The following is a 24,015-nucleotide window of genomic DNA, read 5'->3' as shown; positions in this document are numbered from 1 at the left end:
TGTCAGGTAACAACTCTTTCTAATGAAACTATTATTCACACAGGTAATTTCCCTGTTTATTTTTGCAACAAAAAATTATTATTTTTGTTTATTTCAACTGCAACAAGGAGTTGTAAATATTGTCCTTTAATTACTACAATTATTTATGCTTTTGTTAGAAATTACATAAAATAATTGAAAGAAGTATTCATTTAATAAATCAGCATTTCATTCAGGTATGAAAGGCCACAGACTATAAGGTGAAAGGATAAAATGACTTTTATATTCACTAGTGTAAATGCATGTTGGGTTGTGCAATAACCTCTCCAACAACATTACCAGCAAAGAGAAACATTCAGCTAATTCACCCTAAATTAAGGTATCATGAAATCTGTCTAGCAGCTTAAGAGGGAGGACTACAAAGATCAACTGACTTACCCAGTGTTTGAACTGGTGTGAAAAATAGTGAATGTTTTGAGGATGTCTGTACTTACATACCTTCTCAAAACAAGCTGGGCTTTTAATGTTGTGTTCAATCAACCTCCTGCTTGCTTTTCCATCAGTGTAGCATCATTGCATAAACACACAATCAAAAAAAAAAGAGTGAATTTTGCTGAGCAGCCACATTAACTACATGAGAGAACACCGATTCTCAATTCCATAAATAAGACTGTTACTCTTATCATATGTTTCTGCACTTTACAAATAAAAAGCTTGGCATTCTTTCACTCTGTATGGGTTGTCTTCTCACTCAGCACTTAGTATTGCATCAGTTCCACTTGCTGGAAGCTTCTTATTCAGATTTAATCCAATACTGATGATTATTACCAAGACGACAGGCAGAAAAGGCAGTGTAAAATATCAACACAGAGCTTGAAAAAGATTACTCTCATCACTGATGAGACAAGAATCACATAGCAGCAAATCAAACCATAGGACTTCCTGTGCCATCAAAAGGCTCTTAAATGTTTGATTGGAGAAACTAGTTAGCAAAAACTGTCCAAAGATAGGAAACACTTTTGAACTCTAATACTGCTGAGAAAGCAGCATGTGAGAGTTTCCCAAGGAATGATAAGCTCTAGAGACCAATTGTCCCCACTGAGACCGCAAGAGCTGCTACGCTCATGATGCTGACGGGCTTGATAGAAGGACAAGGCCACAGGCACACACAAACATCAACAAGATGTTGTACAGCTCATGCTACCCAAGAAAGCAGTTTGTGGTACAGACAAAGGCTATGGCATCATTTGCAGACCTGATTAAGTGAACAGCCCCCTGAAGCTCTTCCTCAGCACCTATCTAGAAACCCCTCCAGGCATGCCTGCACAGTCCCCTGATTCTGGGTACACAGCTACACTGCCTTACTGAATAAAAAGTGTCCATCCAGCAATACTGGTTTTGATTTGTGTATCACCTCAACTACTACTTCGAATATGAAAAAGGGAATTTACAATGCTGACAAAGAGGTAGTATGATGGCTGTTTGCAGAGATGAAACCAAGAGAAACATTATCTTAATTGTCTGCAGTTTTCAAGGCCTCCAGTAGAGAAGATATTAGCTAAGAGCAAAGCTTGAGCAGTGTGCTGGCATTCATTGGGCTCCAAAGAAAATGGTCATACTGCCAAATGCAATTTTTTCAGCTGCCAGTAAACCTTGATAAGTCTAAAGTCCTGTAACCTTGGACAGAAATTAAAACTTTGCAGACACACTGGTAGAGTTCCGCGAGGGAAAAGATGAAGAACAGAGGTAAGTAGGGAAATGGAAAGTAGGCAAGAGGAAATGGCTTCAAGCTGTGGCAGGAAAGGTTCAGGTGGGACATTAGGAAGAATTTTTTCACAGAAGGCATTGTCAAACACTGGAATAGACTATGCAGAGAAGTAGTAGAGTCACCATTCCTGGGAGTGTTAAAGAACCAACTGGACATGGCAATTCTTGCTATGGGTTATTTCACATTGTGGTGATTCGTAAAAGGTTGGACTTGATGATCTTGTAGGTCTTTTCCAACCTTAATGATTCTATAAAATGAAAGGAGATTATGTTGAAAGAAGCTGCTTTTGTGGGGCAAACAAAAGCAGGGAAGAAATTTTTCAGAGTTTTGATTACTGGAATTGAAATAAGCTGCTGACTCAACAGCACTGGCAGCAGATGTGTAAAAGGAAAAGGTTCAGAAGGTTTGAGAGAGTAAAACACAAATTGTAGCTGTTTATTTTCTATTATTCATCGCAGATGACTGTTGAATTGCCTTAATGTAGGTAGTAAAGGGCCAATTGAAGCCTGGAACTAAAACATGAACCTACAAACATACCTTCCCCAATCTTTCCATTTTATGTTTATCCTGACCATATATGATTTGCATCACTGCACTGGATGATCTCAGGCTTGCTTTATCTTCTTTGAAAACGATATCTGACACCATGTGTTTAGCTATGTTTTGAAATGTGACCAGTCAAGTGCCTGAAATTTTACAGGATTTTTTTTTCCAGTTACATCAATAATACGTTAGTAACCACTGCAGTTGCAAGAAAGTAAATTCAAAAGGCAGATCTAGCCAAATATTTAAAATTTAAAGACTGTATTGTAACATATGTAAAGCTTATATATTATAATCTTAATACATGCCATTATATTAATGTGCAGTTAAAACAGGTAAGGAATCAGGTAGGACCTTTTCTCCTGCAACAAAATCCCTCCTACACAAGACTACCAAGTATTGTGGGCTAACAGCCCCATTATAACAAGTGTAACAATGCTAGAAATTATAAGCTGCAATTTTTAGCTACATAGTTTGTATTCCTTTATTCCTCACTTAGAAAATGTTTTTCATACATTATATTGACTCTTTCTAAAGTTTCCTTCATTTGCTCATTCCAGCAGCTTACTTTTATTTCACCATGTCTATTTTCTGCTTGTCCAGCACAGTCTGAAATCTCTCTCCAGAGCAGCAGCATTGTATTGTGAAAGAGAGTGAATCAAGTTAATAGCCATGCTTGCTACATTTATATTGCATCAAAGAGTTGTAAGGGGAAAATGCAACTATGGAAACAAACTGTTTCTTCATTTCAGCCTTTTTTCCTTTCTCTTTTTAAATTTTTTTTTTTTTTTTGCTAGACTGCATGTCTTTGTCTACAGAAAGTTTGGAGAAATTCCCTTGGAGTAGTAGAACTTCTATTTGCTTAAATCAGATCAGATGTCTGCCCTAAAACCAAACATGACAGAAAAGAATATAAGTTATTATTCATTCTCTTTGCCTTATACAAATGACAACAGCAAATATAAGAATATACTGGACAAGAACTCACATGAAAGTTTTTTAAAGGAATTGAGGAATCCAACTGGAATAGAGACATGAAACTATCAATTGCTTTATTCTTACTAAATCTATTAGTATTAATATTATCATTATTATATTCAAATTAAACTATTTTTAAAATAGTTTAAAAGCAAACTGCTTTTAAAAGTAGGAAATTCTCTTTAGTCCAAGGTATTTTGCTGAAACATGTTCATACAAAGTAAATGAGTATGAGATGACCCAGGATATTACTTTGTCAATCACAGGAATGCAATATTTAAGTGCAATTAGCACCTGAAATATCTACATTGTATGTATTATCCATGAGGTTTCTTCTTAATTTACATGGGAAAAAAAATAAATAGAAAAAAAGAAAGCAGCTATCAAGAACCTCCTTCACCTGCACACATCTTTACTTACTCAAATCACTCAAATGCCCTCAATCAAATGCAACCACCATGAGCAGAACCTGACTAGCTTGGCAGAGCCCTCTACTGATTACAGAGAGGAAAGGAATTCTAACAAGCTATTTCACCACTGATTTCAGATCAGGCAAATATATAAGTGTCAATTACTGACAAAGGCAATTTTGTATTTGAAATTTGTTTACTTCTGGTAAAGCAAATAAAAGTTCTGGACAGCTAAAGCCTAATAACAGACCAAACTGTGGAATTATTATTGTAGAATATAAAGCAAATAATAATGTGCATTAACACACAATTTTAATGTGCATTAAACTACAAACTTTATTTTCATAACTTTGATTTACTATTTACACAGAATATTGGAATTACCATCTCTGTCAGCATAGCAGCAAGCAGAAAAAATACCATCATATTTGTGCTAATATATATTATAGAAAGATAAAAACAAGTCATATTTTGTTCTTCTAAAACTTTGTCCTCCAAATTTTAATTCTGCATCACAATTTATAAGGAGAAGAAGGTATCCAAGAAAATAATTGGAACAGGAGATAAAACAAAAATTTACATGACCATTAACAGTAAAGTACTATACAGGAGTTACCACAAGAGAGTTTTACTTCATAAAGTTCATGCAGGAAATGCAATTTCAAAACTACTGTTAGAAAATTAAAGATAGAATTGTAACATAATATTGCCAACACTCACATCCAGATTAAGTGCAAGAGTTATTATTTCTAAAATGTTACCTAGTTCAAGAATGTATTAGTTTATTTCCCACTTAATCTTATTAAAAACTTACTATCTTATATTGTTTGTTTCACACTTCAGTGAAGTGAAAGGAAAAGGCAGAGGAAAGCTCATGACTTGCTGACACTGGTATTTGACAGAAGACCCTTTCCTATGTTAAGGGAGTAGAGAGATACGTTTTGGTAACTGTTTCTTGGCAACAGGAAAGAAAGTGACATCTTTTTATCTTTCCCTTTGTTTTTTGGGGGTTTGTTTGTTTGGTTGGTTGTTCTGGTTTTTTTGTTTTGTTTTGTTTTGTTTTTTTGTTTTTTAACTCCACAAGGAACCACACAGCTTTGGAGTTAAAGAGACAATGGATCTGTGGTACTGCAAATTATTTTGCATTTTCCATAACTCTTCTTGGAAATACATTGGTGTTCAAATTTTAGTAAAATTAACAGGATTTAGATACATTTTGCTGCATCTGTGGGTAACAGAACATCAGTAGACATTAGTGGATTCTGAATCAGATTGCTTAAAGAACAAAGTGCTACCCATTCCATGGACAGCCACACAAGCCTGCCAAACAGCCTGGCAAGAAGGTCATTCTTGTGAGCCAGACTTGCAAACCCCCAAGGTTTTTAAAAGCAGAAAGATACAGCCCTTGTTGACTTGGACTTGGGGGCACCTCTCACATCTGCATAGATAAGTTTTAACCATGGCCTCACTGATGATAGGTTTCTTTTGTCTATCAGCCTTTTAAGGTTAAAACTACTGAACCAACAAGGACTACTACAGAAGTGCAGAGCCCTGAGGAAACTCAAAACCAACCTGTCTTGTTATGTATCTAAACAGCTGTAAAGCTGTCTTGTTATTCATCTAAATCACTATGTAATACAAGTCTTAATATTTTATATTGCCATAGATCCACATGGAGTTATAACTTACTTAACCGAATACGGTTTGAAAGAAAATTGGTCTAAGGAGTAGAGAAAATTTACAGTCATAATTAATGTATGTTTGACATAATTTCCATTTAAGCTGCAGGAAAAAAATAATATAATGCTAATTACTATTAGTTTTCTCAGTACACTTGATGAACATGACGTTTCTCATCTCCTGAACATTAATAAATATTGGATTAAAGCGCTGTGTTAAGGTACTTCAAATATCTGCTCTTTTATACATATGCAGATGCACATTTTATGAACTGTGTGAGATGCTTGGAGAATATACTCTAGATACAGTATGTCCAGTAACAATACTAAATAGATCTTAATCATATGCAAGCAAAAAATCTCTTTGAATACTGTCACATTTTTCAAACATGAAGGAAAAATCTCATTAGGAGCTCACAGCAGCATCTGGTTTTCACTCAGCTAGCAACTTACACTTTCCTCTGCTCTAAGCTATGTATACAGTATACAAAAAAACATGCTAAGACACAAAATAATGGCACTTCCAGAGTGTTATATTAAGCACAAAACACATTTCCATTTATTTTCCCTTCTAGCTTTTTGGACATAAACAGCCATACAACATCATTACTTAGTATTTTTATTACTACTACATAAACTCAAATACAAGTAACAATGATTTTTAACTTAATAGTTCAGAAATTAAACAGCAGGTTAGTAGCTCAAAAGGCCATTGTATTATATTGTAATAATAACGTTAAAAATAAAATGTGAGGCTATCTCAGTTCAAGAACTAAAGGTCTTAATGTTTAAATACAATGGTCCTCCATCTATTCAGAACAGAGCAACATCATGTAAATCAGGGAGATGAACACCATAATTTCAACTATAGTCCTATTTAAGCACTAGCTGAATGACAAACTTTTTCTTGCTCTTCTGCTCAAAGAAAGGCCTTTCAATAGTCTCAAAGGAGAAATCTAATGATGCCACGTACTGAAATATCTCACAGTCATTTGGGGCTTCAGAAAAGCCTGTGTTTGTCCTCACACTCTTCACGCAAGTGTGACTGTTTCTCTCTAGTTAACAAATTTTAGCTTGCATTAAACCTTATCAGTAAACATGGCAGTACTGCAAAATCAGCAATTAAGGCCTCAATAGCTTCCACCAATTAGGGCTGTTGTGTGCCAAGAGCTACAGCAGAGACAGATTGTGTGCCGGGTTTATTAACTCATTCTTTTTGCAGTGGAACAGCTAAGTGCCTCTTTTCTGGCCACATTAAAGTACATATAGTTGTTTTACAGTGACATACGCCTCTGCCTTCAAAAACAAAAACAAACCCCCCAGAAGGCTGTGAATTCTTCATTTGAGAGCTTGCATATCTATACTGAAGGGACTACTATGGCCATAAGTGAAATATAATCTAGCTTGGCTACACTTGTTGCTATGCAGGCAGCACTTCTTTTATTGAACCACTGAAATGAAAGGGTTTTTTTCCACCTCTGTACCCTCATTACTTATCACTGGTCCAAAAAAAACCTGCACTGATGGGGACTTCATTCAAATGAGCGACCGTTTCTTCATCAGTGTGGGGGGAGAAAGAACTGTTATAATCAAGCTTCAGAAATCCATTTGCATAGACAGGATGGCAGAAATGGATGATAGATTTAGGTTGAGAGAAATCTTTCAGTGAAAAAAAAAAAAAGCCATGAGACTTTGAAGGATAGGTTTAACATCTCAGATGTTGGAGCAGAAGCTCTTCCAGGCAGGGACCACGATGCTGTTTGCATTTCTGTTCTCACCAGCACAGTTCCACAATGATTAATTTGCACTGCAGCACTAGAAATCATGAACAATTATAAGCTGTGGTTTTCCAAAGTGCTGCATACCTTCAGCAACTTTTTATTTAAATGCAGATAAAAAAGCAGATCTTCAAGAAACTCTGTTATTAAAGTCAAGATTTCCTTCAGCAAGAGAATGTGCATGTCATTCACTGCATCTGTTAAGGATAACTAGAATGCAATATTAACAGCAATTCACACAAAGGAGTCCATTTAATATGATCATTAATATTTCAGATGATTTTGAAACTGAAGAAAAAAGAAGAAACCAAGATGCATATGTAACAAAATTTATATTTCATGAACCTTAATTGCTGTAACTAGGGCACAGGGATTAAAGGCCTATGCCTAAGGCATCTGCTCCTGAGGACAAAATATTACACAAGCATTTCAATTTTTGGGTTCAAAAATTGAATTTTTTTAACCCTCCTGATTCTGAAGAAAAGCTGAGGCATGAAATCTGAACAAATCCCATTTACATGGGATGCAGTCCTAAAACTACCTGCCTACCTAGAAAAAGAATTTTGAAGATAAGGAACTGCTCTCCCCAGCTTTGGTTTTAATAGTATTTGCTGGGACTGATAGAATTTTATGAAATTTCTGTAACAAAGGACTGACTGAATGAAACTTGGTCCAAGCATTGCTAGGGTGAGCTCTGAGGCTGGTGTGTGATACCTGCAAACACACACACTTTCAGAGACCCTTGCACAATCTAGGGAAGGTTTGGCCCTCTTTACCAGAGGTCTTTCCTCTGTATTCATTTATAAAGTCACTGCAAGCCGAACTTAATGAACAAACACTAGTGACAAAAATCAAGAATCTCTTAGTAATTATGTATTGCTATTTGAGCTTCCATGCTCACTATTTCAGTCACGATCATCTTAACGGCTATGCAGTCAGTTCTGCTTTGTTTTATAGCTCTCTAAAGCTGACTTCAAAGGGTGGCTAGCAGCATTCCCCATTTCAGATCTCCTGTTTAACTCATTTCATCTATTGTGCATTCTGTTCAGCCCTGAGCATCAGCAACAGTGCTGCTGTGCCACCACTGCAGGTCAGCTCAGGTCAACAAAATCAATATAATTTACAACTTTTTACATTTTCATAAACTTAAAAGCCTGGCGTGTACAGAAGGAGACTGTATTCCTCCATATGCTTTTCTACCCATAAGCAGATATTTGGCCCATTAGTTCTTTCCCTTTAAATCAGTACAAGTTAATCAAGTAAGTATTGTTTGTTTAAATGAGAATCGTTATATATTCTTTCTACTACTTTCCAAATTACAGAAAGAAAAACTGTTAGTTTTGCTATCAAAAGAAAACTAGTTATGCAGGTCTAGGAAATGTTTCAGGTAAGTCAGGGATGGAATTAAAAAAAGATTCTGAAGAATAGAACAAGAGGCACCACCTCACTAGTTTTAAATTCCATTTTGTTAAGATTGCAGCATAGGACAGATTCACCTTGAATATTATTTTTTTTAAGCAAAATTACTGTAAGCCATAAAATAATGTTACACAGAAACACAGCAGAAAGCACTTCTGCACCATTTCAGAGAAGAGAGAAAAAAAAAATCCAGGCAAAAATTATTTTCTGACATCCAGAATTCTGGAAAATACACTTCCAAAACCATTTTGAAAGGTATTTAACCTCTGGGTTCTCTTGGGATATACACTGGATTATGTTATAATCATGTCAAAATCATGTCAAAAATATTTACAAGTAGCATTGACTTTTCTAGTTTCTCCTTCAGTTCAAAAAATCCCAAAGCAATACATCTAAACACTATAGGTATATTATTGTATAAAAGCTGCTACAGCAATGTTTATTTTCAAATAAATACACTATGAGGTCCACCAGTAAAAATTTTCCTCTCACTGACCATAAATCTCATATAAATCTATTCCACGGCTGCTCCACAGATTCCTCCTTACATCTCACTGTGACGCTTCCATTTTCAATGTACCTCAGATTCCTAATTCCGATAGTTTAGCTAATGTTCTCTGCCAGCTGCTAAGCTGTTACCATTAGTTACACCTCCATTTCATGATTTGTAAGCATTATCTTCATCCCAAATGATTAGGAAGTGTCTGAAAAGAGTCATCTCTAATGATACACTACAGGCATTCAGACCTAATTCTTCAAAATAACCTGAACCTTCTGAAATGGCCGTGACTCTGCAATATTCCATTTGGCCCCTGGGTCTTGGACAACTCCTGTAATGTGTAATAGCTTATATTCTAGAAATAGAGCCTTTGCATTAATGTATCTACTTTACCTTTAAAAATTTTCAGTGTTCTTCTTTATTAAGACCTCTGGGACTATAAAATAATTCCATTCTTGTTTTTCTGCAACAACATCATACTACAGCAGACTGCTTCCTTCCCTTTGCTTATTCCTTCTGCTACTTTTTTTATATTTATCGATTTACTACATCACACATCGTTAGTGTGTATAATAACACGCTGTCAGAGAGTCTGCTCCATTGGGGAAGACAGATCTCAGAATTTTTCACTCTTCTTTTTGCAAAACTAATTTTCACTAATTCTCACCAGCCAAAATTTATGTACAAATGCAGATTTGGTGCTGAGAAACTTTTTGTCTGTTGCACAGCTTTCCCAGTAAAAACGTTTGATCTTACAACTCATCAGAAGAAATTAAAGATGTGCCTACACTGAGCAGTGAGATCTAATCAAGGTAACTATTACCTAAACCTGAAACAGATGAACAGATGATCTAATTCATCTATATGTTCGCACTTAAAGCCAAAAGTAGCTTCCCTTCTGTTATTTTTCTTTTGGACGGTTCTACATTAGAATGTTCATTATCAAAAAAAAAAAAAAAAAAAAAAAAAAAAAAAAAAAAAAAAACCAGACATCCAGATTATTCAATAATTGGAAAAATTTAACATGATGAGGGAACTCGTCTTCATTAAAGACATCACCACCTATGTGTGTTGGTAATGAAGAATGTTCAGCAAATACTCTTCTTAGCAAAGGCTACCCAGTACATCTTCAAACTTTTCCTTAAGCTATGACACACTGAAGAAGATACCAATCATTCAGTGATCTCAAAATTATTCCTTTTTGCAGAAAAAAACACTTTTTTTGCTATAAGAAAACCAGTAGCCTGACAATATTGATTTGCTACAAATCTTCTAGAAGCGTTCAGACTGGTATTACTATTATGGGCAAACCATATAATTTGATTTTTCTCTTTTTTTTCTTATTGTAACCATATATATTTCCATAGAATAAATGCTTCTGTAGTGCTCTTTTTTTGCACATATTGTGTAGGTAGAATTCCTCAAGAAACAATGCATTTTGTTATCTCTAGGCTCTGTGAGGAGACTCAACTGATTCACCCTACAACCTGCACAATGCCCCACAGACCTTCCTCTGCAGGACCATGCAATTACACATTCCCCATGCTAGGCTCCAAGATACTATGGGTAAAACATACAACTTAAGGCTAAATATTTGCAATTCTTAGCAGAATGCTTCACATAAGCCTACAGAGTAAGGGATTTACAACTTTTTGATGGAAGAATATGCATTTTATAAAATTTGTAGATGAGACAACTGATCTCTTAAAATCTGACCAGTAATACACTGCACTAAGAAAGGAAAAAGATGTTGCAGCAACATCTTTAATCCATCCCCCTGATTTAAAACAAGGTTGTTACTTTATGTGCCATATATTTAATAAATACAGCTTTTCTGAATGGCTGAGGTCAGAAATTTACACCCACAACTGCAGATGAGAAACCCAAGTAGTTATGAAATTTTCTCAGGCACTGTATTCCCCTTTCAGGATTGTTCTGCCAAGTAAGATGTGAACAGTTCTACTATAAACATTTCTATATCCACTTTTAAAAGTGAAGTTCTCCAACACTTTAGATTTTGTTCTATAATTTTGTCTCAGGGCAACAGAAACATAGGGGCTATCAAAGTTACCAGATTCAGACTTCTAGCATTCCTATTCCTGACACCTGTTTCTAAGAAGAAAACTGAAAACTGATGAGCTGATAATCATTTTTATCAGTGAGATCTGGGTAGAAAATGCACAATATTTTCCTTCTTTATATACAAAAATCTACAGAACAAATCCTGACTGTAAAAAAAAAATCCATAGAAGAATTAAATGAAACACAACCAAAAGTTTCTTTTCAACCAAAAGTCTTCATAAAACATTAAAATAGACAGTGACCCTGCTTGAGAGAGAGGCAGGATCAGGTGACCTCCAGAGGTCCCTTTCAACCCCAGCCATTCCACAGTTATGAAATTCAAAAATCAAGAACGAAATATGAATTATTCCAGTGTTTTCTATAGAGTTGTAGCACCTAAAAATATTTTCACCACTAATGTAAGCATTAGACAACATATTCATTTTAAAAGAGAATTTAACATGAGTTTATAGTTGAGACAAACAAAATAAAGCAATCACGGGTGAGAAGAGATTATACTAATTTTACAAACAGAAAAGTTAAGGTCAGAAAGCCTGTTTCCCATTTACACTAAAAGCATTCACTATGCTGGTATAAGGGGCCTTAACACAGCTTTAGCTTTAATTTATATAGTACACAGTGAGCTTAGTATAATTGAGAATAAGGCTGGAACAAATCAATGTGCTCAAGATTACAAATTATGTCTCTGCCAAAGACTAAAATTTAACTTTTCTAATACTGAGTCCAACACATCAGTACAAAGATTTTTGTCTTTTCAAGAGAGGTTATTTCATCCACAGTGCAAAAAGCTCTAGAATTCATTCTGTAGTTTGAGAACTATAGAAAATAAAACTCAGTAAAATATCTTTTATTTTATTAACCTTGCTCTGGCTATGAAAATTAACCTCCACCCTTTGCTGTTAGGGGATTTATTGTCATACTATTTTATCTATATTATACATATCATACACCTCATTATCATCACAGTAATCTAGCGATTAATAATTTTTGAACATGTCAACTTCAGTTAAAATGAAGCTTCCTCTTCTTTTTAGGCACTGTACAAAACCAATAATTATGACCACTCATTCAGAAAACTCTTTTGTATTCTTGTTTTGTAAGACTCCATGCACTCTCTCTTATCTCTTTGCAGGAGAAAAAGTGTTTGCATGAGGAATGAGAATATACAGTTCACTCTGAGGGCAGGGTACCTCGGAGCAAGACTGTCTCAAATAAAGAAAAAAATCCAGGGACAAACAAAAAGTAACAGAAGTATCAAGGGCTTCTTTCTCAAAGATGGTAGTAATTTGGTTCTACAGCGGTGACAGGCCTTCAATATTAAACTTTGCTATTAATTCTTTTTGCAATGAACAGGTAGGGGAAATATGCCAAAGAGCCATTCCTCCAGCAGACACAGCGTAACTTTTTTCTCCAGGTCTAGTCAATGCTATGTGCTTCTAATTCCTCACTGATATGTTAATGAATACAACCTTTCCAAAGTTCAGCCCAGATAAGCCAGAGATGATGAGGGACATTTTGGCAACTGAACAACAGAGAGAAAGAAGATCAATCTTTTAAAAGATTTACACACTTCCCTTAATTATCTTCCTAATTTATGTGCATCTTAAGTGAACAGTAACTCCTGTGAGGCTTCATTTGCACAGGCTTGTAACCTCTCAGTATGACAGCGATGCCATGTTTCACACGTTGCAATTGTCAAAAAGCGTCAGAATCTGGAAGACTTATTTTGCAGAGGAGATCACTTTTGAAAAGAAGTGTATTTCATAACTAACTTACAAAAGGGCTTTTTTTTTTTTCTTTAACTTGTAAGTGATCTTCAAAATTAACATTCATCTTCAAAACTCTTTCCAAGCATACCCTAGTCAGTAAGAGTACTTCTGGAGACAGTAGATTCAATTCTGATGCCAGCTGCAAATCTCACTGGAACTCTCTTGACTTCTACAAAGTTTTCAGATATAGTGGTTTATGAGCTGCATCTATCAATCACACAATTTTTTTTCCTTAGACATGATGTGTGAACATGTTCTCTGAATACTAAAAAAAAACATGAATCGAAAGTAAGCGTTTATGTGCCCAAGGGTCAAGATAGTTACGGAACACAGTCTACTCTCACTAAAATCTTTTCACTAAGTTTGCAATCTTGTCCTACCACATAGAAACTTTCTCCACAGTAGCAAAAAGTTACCTTTTCTTTATTTATTTCCTTAAAGAAATTTCATAGTATTTAGAGCTGAAGTCTGTATTTTTTCCAGAAAAAAAAAAATTTCAATCAAACTATAATTCACTACAATAATACACCACAATGATTTTGAATCTTGAATTGCACTGCAAGTTGCAAAGATAAAAACAAAAATTGTAGTGCAATATTTGCAATTATTATTTCAAATATAACATACATGAAAGGCTACAGTACACAGTAAAAGACCCACTTTTGGGTTCAATAGCACATTATTAATTTAAAGAACAGTGAGGGATATAATTTAGCATCCATACATATAAAATATTGATTGCCTTCAACAAAGAGAATATTTTAAACTGCTTGCTCAGACTGAAAGGAAGTATATTAACTACATCATGACATTTCTGAAAAGCTATTCAGCTAGCTGATCTTTCACAAAACCTAAAACAAAAGACAAACTTTCTAGGGTAATGTAGACCCCAAGACATTTATTTGAATTTTATTATTTTTAAAAAGAGCATTTCATAGCACACTTTTTAAAAAATGTCTCATTAGTATATATCTAAAATATATGCTCTATACACAGCCACATATATAAACATATAACAACTGACTCACATACGCTGTTGCCTGAATATGTTGTTGCCAGGCAACAGTTATAAAGCATTTTGCACTGCTTGCAAAAATCTGAATGAATGATTCGAAGAGAGATTATTTCTAAAAAACTAGGAAGAAAACTCACTACTGGAATTACATGAATAATTCCTTGTATATTTCAAGGACTCATAGAGCATGTTCTTTCCATAATTACCAATTTCAGAAAGGACAATTCCTTTGAGTAGGATTTGAAAGGCATTTTACAACAAGGAAATTCATGTTCTATGCACGTGGCTAATGTTCCCACATGGACACTGAACCAAAGCCAACAAAGTTAATAGGTTCCTTAAACTGACGTCAAGGTCTTTTCATCAGATTATGATGTCCACTATAAGACAAAAATTACAGACTCCTAAATGAAAAAACAGAAGGCCTTACAGGGGATACAATAAATTCCCAATAAAATTTTACCATCTCACAATATGCAAGTGAAAGAGAGAGCGTCTGTACAAATACTTCTTTTTGTAATCATCATACAGCTAAGGTGTAATCTCACTGAGGCCAATGGTACTACACACAAGAGTAAAAATAGAAGCATCTATAATCCATTGATAACATGGATGTGATATGCTATCTACAAAAGAGAACTATTTGACTCTAAGTAAGTGCCATCCATCACAAAATTACTAGACTAATTTGGCTATCACACCTCTTGGGAATAAAGAGGTAGAAAAGCACACCAAGAGAATAACTGGGAAGCATAGCAACTTCAAAGTTCTTGCCACAAACCTGACCCACAAGTTGCTTTAACACAAATATTAGCATAAAAAGTTGTGGGACTTTTTGTCCTTGTTTACCGTGGCTGCAAGGTATTTCTTTCAATTTCATGTACAATAGGCCTAATCAATAAAAACTGGTCAGAAGCTCAAGATTATTGTTCTTTCCATAATGACTAAATTGGAAATCCATGTATTTTCCTTTTAATTTTTCAAATCCATTCAAGTAACTTTAGCAAGAAGAATGAAAGGAGGAATTATTGGTATTTTAAATTATACTTTCAGTATTAAGTAGTGAATGTGAGTAGCTTCTTTAATGGATTACAGTGATATCCTTTTAATTCCATATCTCAGGTTGCCTTGAACTATCATGAAAAACTCCTTCATGAGGAAGGAATCTGTAATCTAAATCCTGTTAATCTGGAGCTTTATAAAAATTAAAATTAATTTATATAAATAGGAATTAAGGTTTTATAGTTTCATTTGAATTATTTTCATACTCCGAGAAGTAACTCACAGTTTATATCACTGGTCAGGATGCAGTTATATAAAAAGCTCTTGGTGCTTACAATCAGGCTGAGCACTTTTCCCAAAGATAATAATATAAAACAATCTATGGAAAGGTTATCTATTCCAGGTGTACTACTTGTTTGCACTTTTTCATGTATTTGTTTCTTTGTATAAGCTGTGACAACTAAGAAATAGAAGAACCTTTACTTTGCCCTCTATATTCATCATGACCCTCTTGCAGAGCCAGTGCGATCAATCAATGTAATCTCAAACTCAAGAAATTTTGCAGGTCTCCTTTCCTTCTTCACCCAAAATATACACACAATATCAATTGAATGTGAGGATTTTGTAAGACACATACTGCATTATTTCAAGTGGAACCACATTGCAATCAGTGGTTCGCATTCATGACATTGTTAGCCCTGACTGATTGAAGACGGGGTTAACTGCAGAAGGAGAAATGCTGTGTTCATTTACAGAAATGGTACCTGTAATGATCTAAAAGCATGGTTAAAAATAGGGGGACGTTATATGGTAAAACTTCTAATTTGGTGACTAAGAGCAACCTACTATTTATTACTCAATCAAGAGTGAATGGCAGGTACAATTTTCTCTTCAGATAGGTGTATTACAGTATAAACTGAAGCACCCAGAAAATAATTCCACTTAGTATGTGGAAACACAGAAAAATTAGTAATTACTAACAAACAGAGTGAAAATTTCCAAGATATAGGATTCTTTCATTCTATGGCCGAGGCATGACCAAAAAAAGACAAAAACAAACAAACAATGAGATTATGACTTTGAAGGTTGATATGGGTCAAAACAAGACTATCAAAGTGACACAATGCTCATTTTTAATTAGACTTCCTAATGTGACATCAAACTGGGTTTTTTTCCAAGAAACAGCACTTCAGCAAGGCATGAAATCCTCACAGCTTAGTTTATTAGGAGGCAACAAAGGGATTCCAATCTGCTACAAGAAAGTTTCAGCCTCTAAGCACAGCCAGTGCAGTACAAAATTGTGTCATATGAATTTTAATGTGACACAAGTATGAAAGATTCCAAAAGAACAAAGGCAGCACAGTCCTGTTTCACACTACACAAATGACCTATTCTGATCTGAACAGCACACCACATTACAATCAAATTTATTTCAAAGAGGGGTCACACAGATCAAATGTAATGGCTGCTAGAATGAGTATTTCCTTTATGTAGTATTAGAGAAAAGCAAAATATCAAACAATGTGGGAATGCCAGGGCACTGAAAAGAAAGGCATGTTTAGGCTGCAGGGAAACAGATTTTATAAAAGATCTTCTAATTAAAGTCATCCTTAATGACTGCAGTATCTAATCTTCAAAGACACCATGAAACCTTGATGAAGACATGACGTATACACATGAGCTTGCCTACTGCACAGCCTTGAACATATATTTGACATTTCAAGGCACCAGGGAAAAGTTTCATGTACAGTTCATGCCTAACAAAAGTAATGAGACAGACTAAGCGGTCAGACTGGCTGGATGTCTCTTTGTGGCCTGATATCTCCATGGCAGAAACCATGATATTCCCAGAGTCAGAATACAACAACAGAGAGGCTGGTAAACCTCCTCAGCTGACTCCAACCTTACAACAACTTTAGCATAGTAAAGGTATCAGAACAATGAGGTATACTTGAAAATACTGGACTGTCAGAAGAATATACCATGCAAATTATTTATTAATAGATTTCTGTAAACAAGCACTTAAGAATTACATTGAAAAGAAGGCAAAATAAAAGTTAATGATCAAGTATCACTAAACAAAAAAGTAAGGATAAATTCTTGCAGTTCTTCTTGCCATGTATTTCCATGATTTAGGCATCATTTTTGTCTTAAAATCACTTTTCTGAACAGAACCAATTACTGATGGGAAAACAGCTTGAGTCCTGACTTCATGAATACAATGAATAGAATTTGAAGGTATGTGGGGAGTAGTCAGACAGGGTAACAAGTACTTAACGCAAGGCATAGGTGTAAAACATCAGAAGTAAACATTATACCTTGTAAAAAAAAAAAACCCATGAAGATTTCCATTTCACAATTAGATGAAGATTTACTACCTGGGTTTCTGTAAATTAAATTCTTAAAAAAGTAAATTCTACCAGAAAGTTCTCCCCAGATGAAAGCTTGTTGTTGTGAGGTTTTTTCGATAAAATGAAAATATACTATTGAAGTATCTTTCATTTGATTCCTAGCCAGGGTTCCCTCAGTCACAAAACAAAACAGAATAAAAGCTGAATTGGAAGAATTTCCATAACGAATTGGCTACCAGCCTAAAGGTTAGAATTAGTTTTATTGCCCAAGTCTAGCACTAAAATTGGTATTAGACACCTCAGCTCTCCAAGTTTTAATCAATCTGCTTTTCAGGAGACTTTGAAATATTCAAAGAATGTAGACTATTATGACCAAAAAAAACTACACCAGTAACTTGCAATGTGTAAGAATGAAACATAACATAACAAGAGATAAAATTCTATTGCCATATTTAAAAATTATCTTAGCCTTAGTTTCCAGAACCCATAGCTCTCTTTCCGCTTTTCAGTAGTTTTGCATTTTTGGAGGTTAAAAATATTCATTTGCTAGCAGACATGTATATCCCTGAAAACTGATGTATTCACCTACATTATGATGGCTCCCGTGTAAGTCATTAAGGTTTGGACTTGGAGACAGACATGAAGGGAAAAAAAGACAAACTTTTAATATTTCACTGAGTGAATAAAAATTGCATTAATTTAGATATTCAGTCACAAGAATACAATTAGCCATGGATATATACACACATACTCATACCTTTCAACCATCACATTAGTTTGAATTTTGATGCTATTTTCTATAAAATATAATCCCTTTTAAATTGCATTTAATAGATTTATTCAGATGTGCATTTCCATATGTCATATTTAAGCTTATACTACCACCTGCCTGAGGCTGTATAGTCTGAATTGTCACCCTCACACACTTCAGCAGGAGAAAATCCTCCACAGACACCATATGAACTATTTCCCTTCTGCTTAGTGTAGAGGTACAATAATCATTATGACCATGGAAAACATCCATGCAAAAAAAAAGTTTTATGTGTCCCCCTTAAAAAATCGGATAACATCTTCAAAACAAAATATTCAAGCTACATAAAATATTCTGCAATGAAATATCACTCTTCACAATTTTTTTTACACAGGTCAGCAAGTATCATCCAAGATTACTGTGATATGAGCTCTACATTTGTTGCACATACGACATAGACATAGATATATAAACGTATTTGCATACATAGAGATATGCATATACATAATTTCACACTTAAAGGACACTTGAGATGGCTTCAAAGCCAGATTTGCAAAGCAAATAGATTAACTCTGCTTCCAACTACTAACATCAAGGTGATAGGATACCATCATCTCTCTGCTTTGTGTTGGGCCCATCCAATAACACTGCTGAGCAGGGGAAAAACTGATGAGCAAAGGTTAAGCAGAGGACTGCCAGAAACAAACTGAGGCTTAGAAATTGCTTCTTCAGATAAGATTAATGCTTGACTGATGCACAGAGTGACTTTGGGGTTGCAAAATCATTAACAGGAGCATCCATTCTCTTTGAATTTCTCACACCATCTCTCAAACATTTGTAGTTGAGGCTATTAAGGGTTTGGACCAAACTTTCCTGTGCTCTTTTGGAATTAACAGCCCTGCCAAGTCATCAAAGTGCTCCAAAGGTCAATTCATGATTAGTGCCCCACCATCCTGCACACTGTGTCTGCAAGCAATGCACAGCAGCTGGGGGGGGAGAGGGGGGGAGGAGGGAGAGAGGGGGAGAAGGAGATAAATATTAGCACTGTGATAAGCTCACAGAGCACGACTTGGAGGAGGGCAGATTTCACATGGTCCCTGCTGTTAGATTTCAGGGGAAGCAGAGACCACCTCCCTGGAAGGAAGAGCTGGTAGAGACCCTGCGCTTTTCTGCACACCTGAAGGAAAACTGAAAGAGTGAACACAAAGAACCTCAGACCTCCTCCCAGCGTCACGCCAACAGAGACTTGGACCTTTCAGTATTACTGGCAACATCAGTAGCTATGCAAGCAAGCATTCCTGTTCTCTCACAAAACGTAGGAGACAGCCCAAACCGATGATTCCCGGGACCGACTGAAGTTTAGAAAATCCTGACCTCGGCACACACTCTGCTCCAACTTCACTGCCTTTTCAAGATTTTCTGCACCCCTTCAGGGAAAGTGCCCACGGCCAATCTGATAGCACACGCGATGTCGCTGAGCATCCCGGTGGGCACTGAGAACAGCCACCCTCACCTAAGAGACAGCCCCTAGTTTGAATCTCTGTCACCCTCTGTATCTGCCTTTAGGTTCATGAAGCTGTTACCACGCTGCCTCCCTGCACATCCCCGGTCCGCTGCAGGCTCTCATTCCCCAATTCCCCGTGCCCTAGGGCAGAGCACCATCACACCCCCACGCTTGCTTTTCTCTGTTACTCCGGTATCAGCAGAGTGTTTCCTGACCCTGCCCTGATTGAAAACATCCCTCTCCGAAATGGGAGGGATAGAGAGAGGGAGAATCTGTACGCAAAGTTTACAGCTCCTGCTTGCGCTTCCCCCTCCCCACCCAAGCCCTTGCCGGAGGCAGCAAGGAGAGGGACAGAGGAGCGCAGGGATGGCCAAAGGGGAGTGTCAGCCCTGGGCTGGGCTACTCGAGGAGGACAGGGGCACGGGGCGCAGCTTTTCGCGGACAGTGACCCTGGCGGGCGATCGCTGAGAAAGAAGGGAGGAGCGGCGCCTTCCCGGAGAGGGGATCAGAGAGAGCCGCAGGCTCTCTCCGAGGCGCAATGGCAGCGCACCCCCACCGACCCCTCCGGAGCCGGGAGCGAAGTCCAAGCCCCGGCAGCAGCACCAGCAGAAGCACCGCAGCACCAGCGGTAGCAGCACCAGAGGCAGCCCCAGCAGCAGCAGCGGCGGCGGCAGCAGCAGCAGCAGCAGCAGCAGGTCGCCGCGCCCCGCGCTGGCGGCCCCGGCCCGGGTCACCACCGCCCCCCAGGCCGACGAGGCGATACCCAGCGCCTCGCTCCCACCCCGGGCAGGGCCGCCGAAGGGAGAAAGAACTCACCCCCAGCTTCCTGCTGCGGATTTTTACGTAGCCCTGCTTGACTATATCGTTAAAGTTGGAGGCCATGGCAAGCGCTGCCTGCTTCCTTCCCTCCGCGCCCGGAGTCGCCCTCCGCCGCCGCCGTCGCCTCCTCCTCCTCTCCCGGGCCCTCCCAGGTGCCGCCGGCCGCTGGCTCCAGAGGCGCTTCTGGCATCCAGGCAGCGGCAGCCGCCGCGCTCCGCTCCGCCCGCGCCCCGCTCCTCCCGCGGCCGCTCCGCTCCGCTCCGCACCGCCCCGCCGTGCGGGTGGCGGCCGCTCCGCCCCGCTCCTCTCTCCGCCGGCCCCTCGCTGCCCTGCCCCGCTCCTCTCCGCACCGCTCCGCCCGGCGGCGGCTTCGCGGCTGCCCGCGCCTACGGCCGGGAGCGGGCGGTGCGGCGGGCGGGGCGGGGCGGAGCGGGGACACCGCCCCCGGCGCCGCGGCCGCGGAGCCCGCCCCCAGCGCCGGCGCTGCCCTCCGCCCGCCGCCGGGGCCCCGGGGAGGGGGCGCGGGGTGCCTCGGTCCGGCAGAGCTCGGGCGTGACATGGGGCACAGGGCGGGTGCTCTCCTCGGCCGTCCCGGTTTTGCCCACTTTTCTCCAGGCTGCTGTCGCGGCATCCCCAGCTCCGGTGGCTAATCCCTTCGGAAATGTGGCCCGGGAGGGCATCTTTCAGCCTCGTGCATTCGGGAAGCCGAGTAGACGCCCATCAGCAAACGCGGAACTCTTGTGTCAGCACAACAAACTTAATGAAACAATATCTAAGCTACAGAAGTGAAGAGAGAAAAAAAAGCCAAAAACGCACAAGTCCATCTGAAGTTGAAAAATTAGTCGTCATACACAGGCTTTCTGTGCTCTCCGGAGTGATGACCATGTGTTTAATTACTGCTCACTGAGGTGGGCCTAGCAGAAGAATGACTTCTGAAGAAAGTGTAATGTTTAGGAGACATTAGGAAAGGATAAAAACCCGAAGAAATTGTGTTTGATTTAGTTACAGTAGAGTAGAGATGGACAAGAATGGACCCAAGCTGCTTGAGAAAGAAAAACTACATATATATGGGATTGACAAAATAGTGCATGACTATTGTTACATAAAATTGTACTCAATAAATGCCTTCAGTGGAAAAAGTTTGATTGGTATGCTAATCTTAACAAAAGCTTCATGTGCTCTTTTGCTAAATATTGACATTCTACTGCACCATTGTCCTGAAGTTTCCTGAAACAGGAATTTGCAGTATGTAGTGTGCTGAAGGCTGGGGTGATGGAATGTAATTCTGTAGTTGAAAGTTTGTTAGATTTATTTCTGATTTTCAAAATCAACAGACAACATTAGAGATTAGCCTTGAAGCAAATAGGAAAGATACAATCTAGAAAAATTATTACAGTGCTTGGATGATGGAATTATAAGGAAAAACTTTGTAACTTTATAAAACTACCTGGAGTACTGCATCCAGCTCTGGAGCCCTTAGCATGGAAAAGACAAGGACCTGCTAGAGACAGACCAGAGGAGGGCCATGAACACGATCAGAGGGATGGAAAATCTCTCCTGTGAGGAAAGGCTGAGACAGTTGGGGTTGTTCAGCCTGGAGAAGAGAAGGCTTCAGGGTGACCTTGTAGTAATCTTCCAGTACCCAAAGGGTACTACTTGGTACAAAGTTATTTTTGCTACTCTGCTATCAGCTGGGTAGGGTATCCCATTAAAAAAAAAAAAAAAAAAAAAAACCCACAACAAAACAGAATCTTAACATCATGATCTTACATCTTCATTGACTGCTTTTAGCTTTGCATTCAAGTCTAATGAGTGTGAAAATTACAAGGCTATGCCAAGAGAATTCCCTTTTCTGAGAATAACCCTTATTATTTGTTCCCAATCTTTTTTCCTTAATTGAATAGCAATTAATGAAGCACATGGAAGTTTACCTATCCATTTATTTTCTAGTAACTCAGTTCCCAATTATATAAATTTTGGAACAATGCCTAGGAATTGAGATTCTGCATTATTTTTATCCAGACAAAAACTTCTATATAATTACTCACTTTTTAATAAAAGATATGGTCATCTGAAGGAATAGAGAAAAATACTTAGCCTATGTATAATTGAAGCTTCCTTGGTATTTCTAGTGAAATGTCAAAAGGATGAGTTTCAACTCCTACTTTTGGGCAGAATATTACTTCCTCCTTAATTTCTTTTTTAAAGATATGTCAAGTCAGAATATTCAGTGATTTTTAGGGAGAAAACTGGGATATGCCTATGAGAGAATTCTTTCAAGACACCTTACCACATATTAAACAAAAGCTTTGTTCAAGATGAGACTAGTGATTGTTTAAAGTACAGAAAGCTCTTGAAGGATCAAAAAGGAGAGAAATATTTCCTTTCAATTGCCAACCAGAAAAGTACATAATCCTATTCAATTAACTGACAAAAAGACATTTTCCTTACAGATTAACCCTGAATGATTTGTAAGTTTGTAGAACTGGTTTCACATGCAGTCCCTGCTCCCTCTTCACCACCTTTCAGCTACACAAAAATGGACTTGTAGGATCTGAGAAAAATTATATGTGTTCTCAAACAGAGATAGAATTAATGCTTTTTTTTTTTTTTTTAATCTCTTCTGTTTATCATTCAGAAAGAGCAGCAGTTTCACAACACACAACATTCCTGGGCACTCTTTAGTTTTCCAATTTCTGCAGAAAGGATACAGCTGAATTTGTGTCACTTCTGTAACATGCATGTCTTGTCAGAACTCTACAGTGGAAAATTTCTTGCCAATGAAATTGAAGACGGTGCTATATTTCCAAAGTTAATAATCCATTTATTCTTAAGTATATTTTTTTATCACATAACAAAAATGCAAAATTGTTTTGATTTATAATAATATTGTAGCTAATAGTAATTTTCAACCAATTTTTCTCCAATTATTTATTATTGCTTCTGTATTATTCTTTAAAATCCATGTATTAGTGGCATTGTTATTACTTATTTTATTGCAACAAAATACAACAAAAAACAAAAAATGATAAGGAAAATATGTGTAAAATACAAGGCATTTTCATTCTACAGTCTCCAGAGTGTAAATTAGCCAGCCTGAGCTTATAAGATGATCAGTCTGGTATTTATTTTCAGCTGCTTTGTATAGCACCAGACAGAATAATCAAATATTCATCTGCATATGAGTCCCATGGGCAGCTTGGGGCACAAATGCATAGCAAGGCCACTCTGAATCACAGGAATACAGACAAACTGTGTTGTTACTTCCCCACAAAAACACTCTTGTGTTCCCATTACATGCATGCATTCTATTTGCTGAGAAAGTCACAACTTACAAAGGAAGATTCCTCAAAGCAGTCACGCCAAATGCTCCATCTCTTCAGAAATTTCAGGAAGTCAAACGGTCTCAGAAACTCAACAGGTACAAACTCAGTGGGCAGTGTCAGGGAAGACAGAGTATGATTCCTTCTGAAGAATACATTGCAATGAATAAATTCCTTATATATTTGCAAAAATATGATGTTTTTTATATGGCTGCTGGTGTGAAATCATCATTTAGAAAGGGAAATGATTCAGCAGGTAATCAAGTCACAAATTATTTCAAGCAGAGAAGTTAATTTCTGATCTACCTAAGTGCAATCAAATCTAATACTATTTTGGACAGACAAT

General features: G+C 37.6%; 1 protein-coding gene across 2 annotated transcripts in view; it reads right to left on the bottom strand.

Annotated features, from left to right (window-relative positions):
* The window catches only part of DOK6 (docking protein 6), a 249,157-nt gene extending 228,459 nt beyond the window's left edge, over positions 1-20,698 (bottom strand). For both annotated transcript variants that reach the window (XM_068193335.1, XM_068193315.1), the window contains exon 1: positions 20,344-20,698. In XM_068193335.1, coding sequence (XP_068049436.1) covers positions 20,344-20,409 — 66 coding nt within the window. In that variant the 5' untranslated portion in view covers positions 20,410-20,698. The remainder of the gene's footprint in view (positions 1-20,343) is intronic.
* Between the last annotated feature and the right edge of the window lie 3,317 nt (positions 20,699-24,015).

The sequence above is a fragment of the Anomalospiza imberbis genome, chromosome 1 (assembly GCF_031753505.1).
Source record: "Anomalospiza imberbis isolate Cuckoo-Finch-1a 21T00152 chromosome 1, ASM3175350v1, whole genome shotgun sequence".
Classification (NCBI taxonomy): Eukaryota; Metazoa; Chordata; class Aves; order Passeriformes; family Viduidae; genus Anomalospiza; species Anomalospiza imberbis.
Note: the sequence above shows the minus strand (reverse complement) of the source record. Positions and strands in the feature narration are given on the sequence as shown.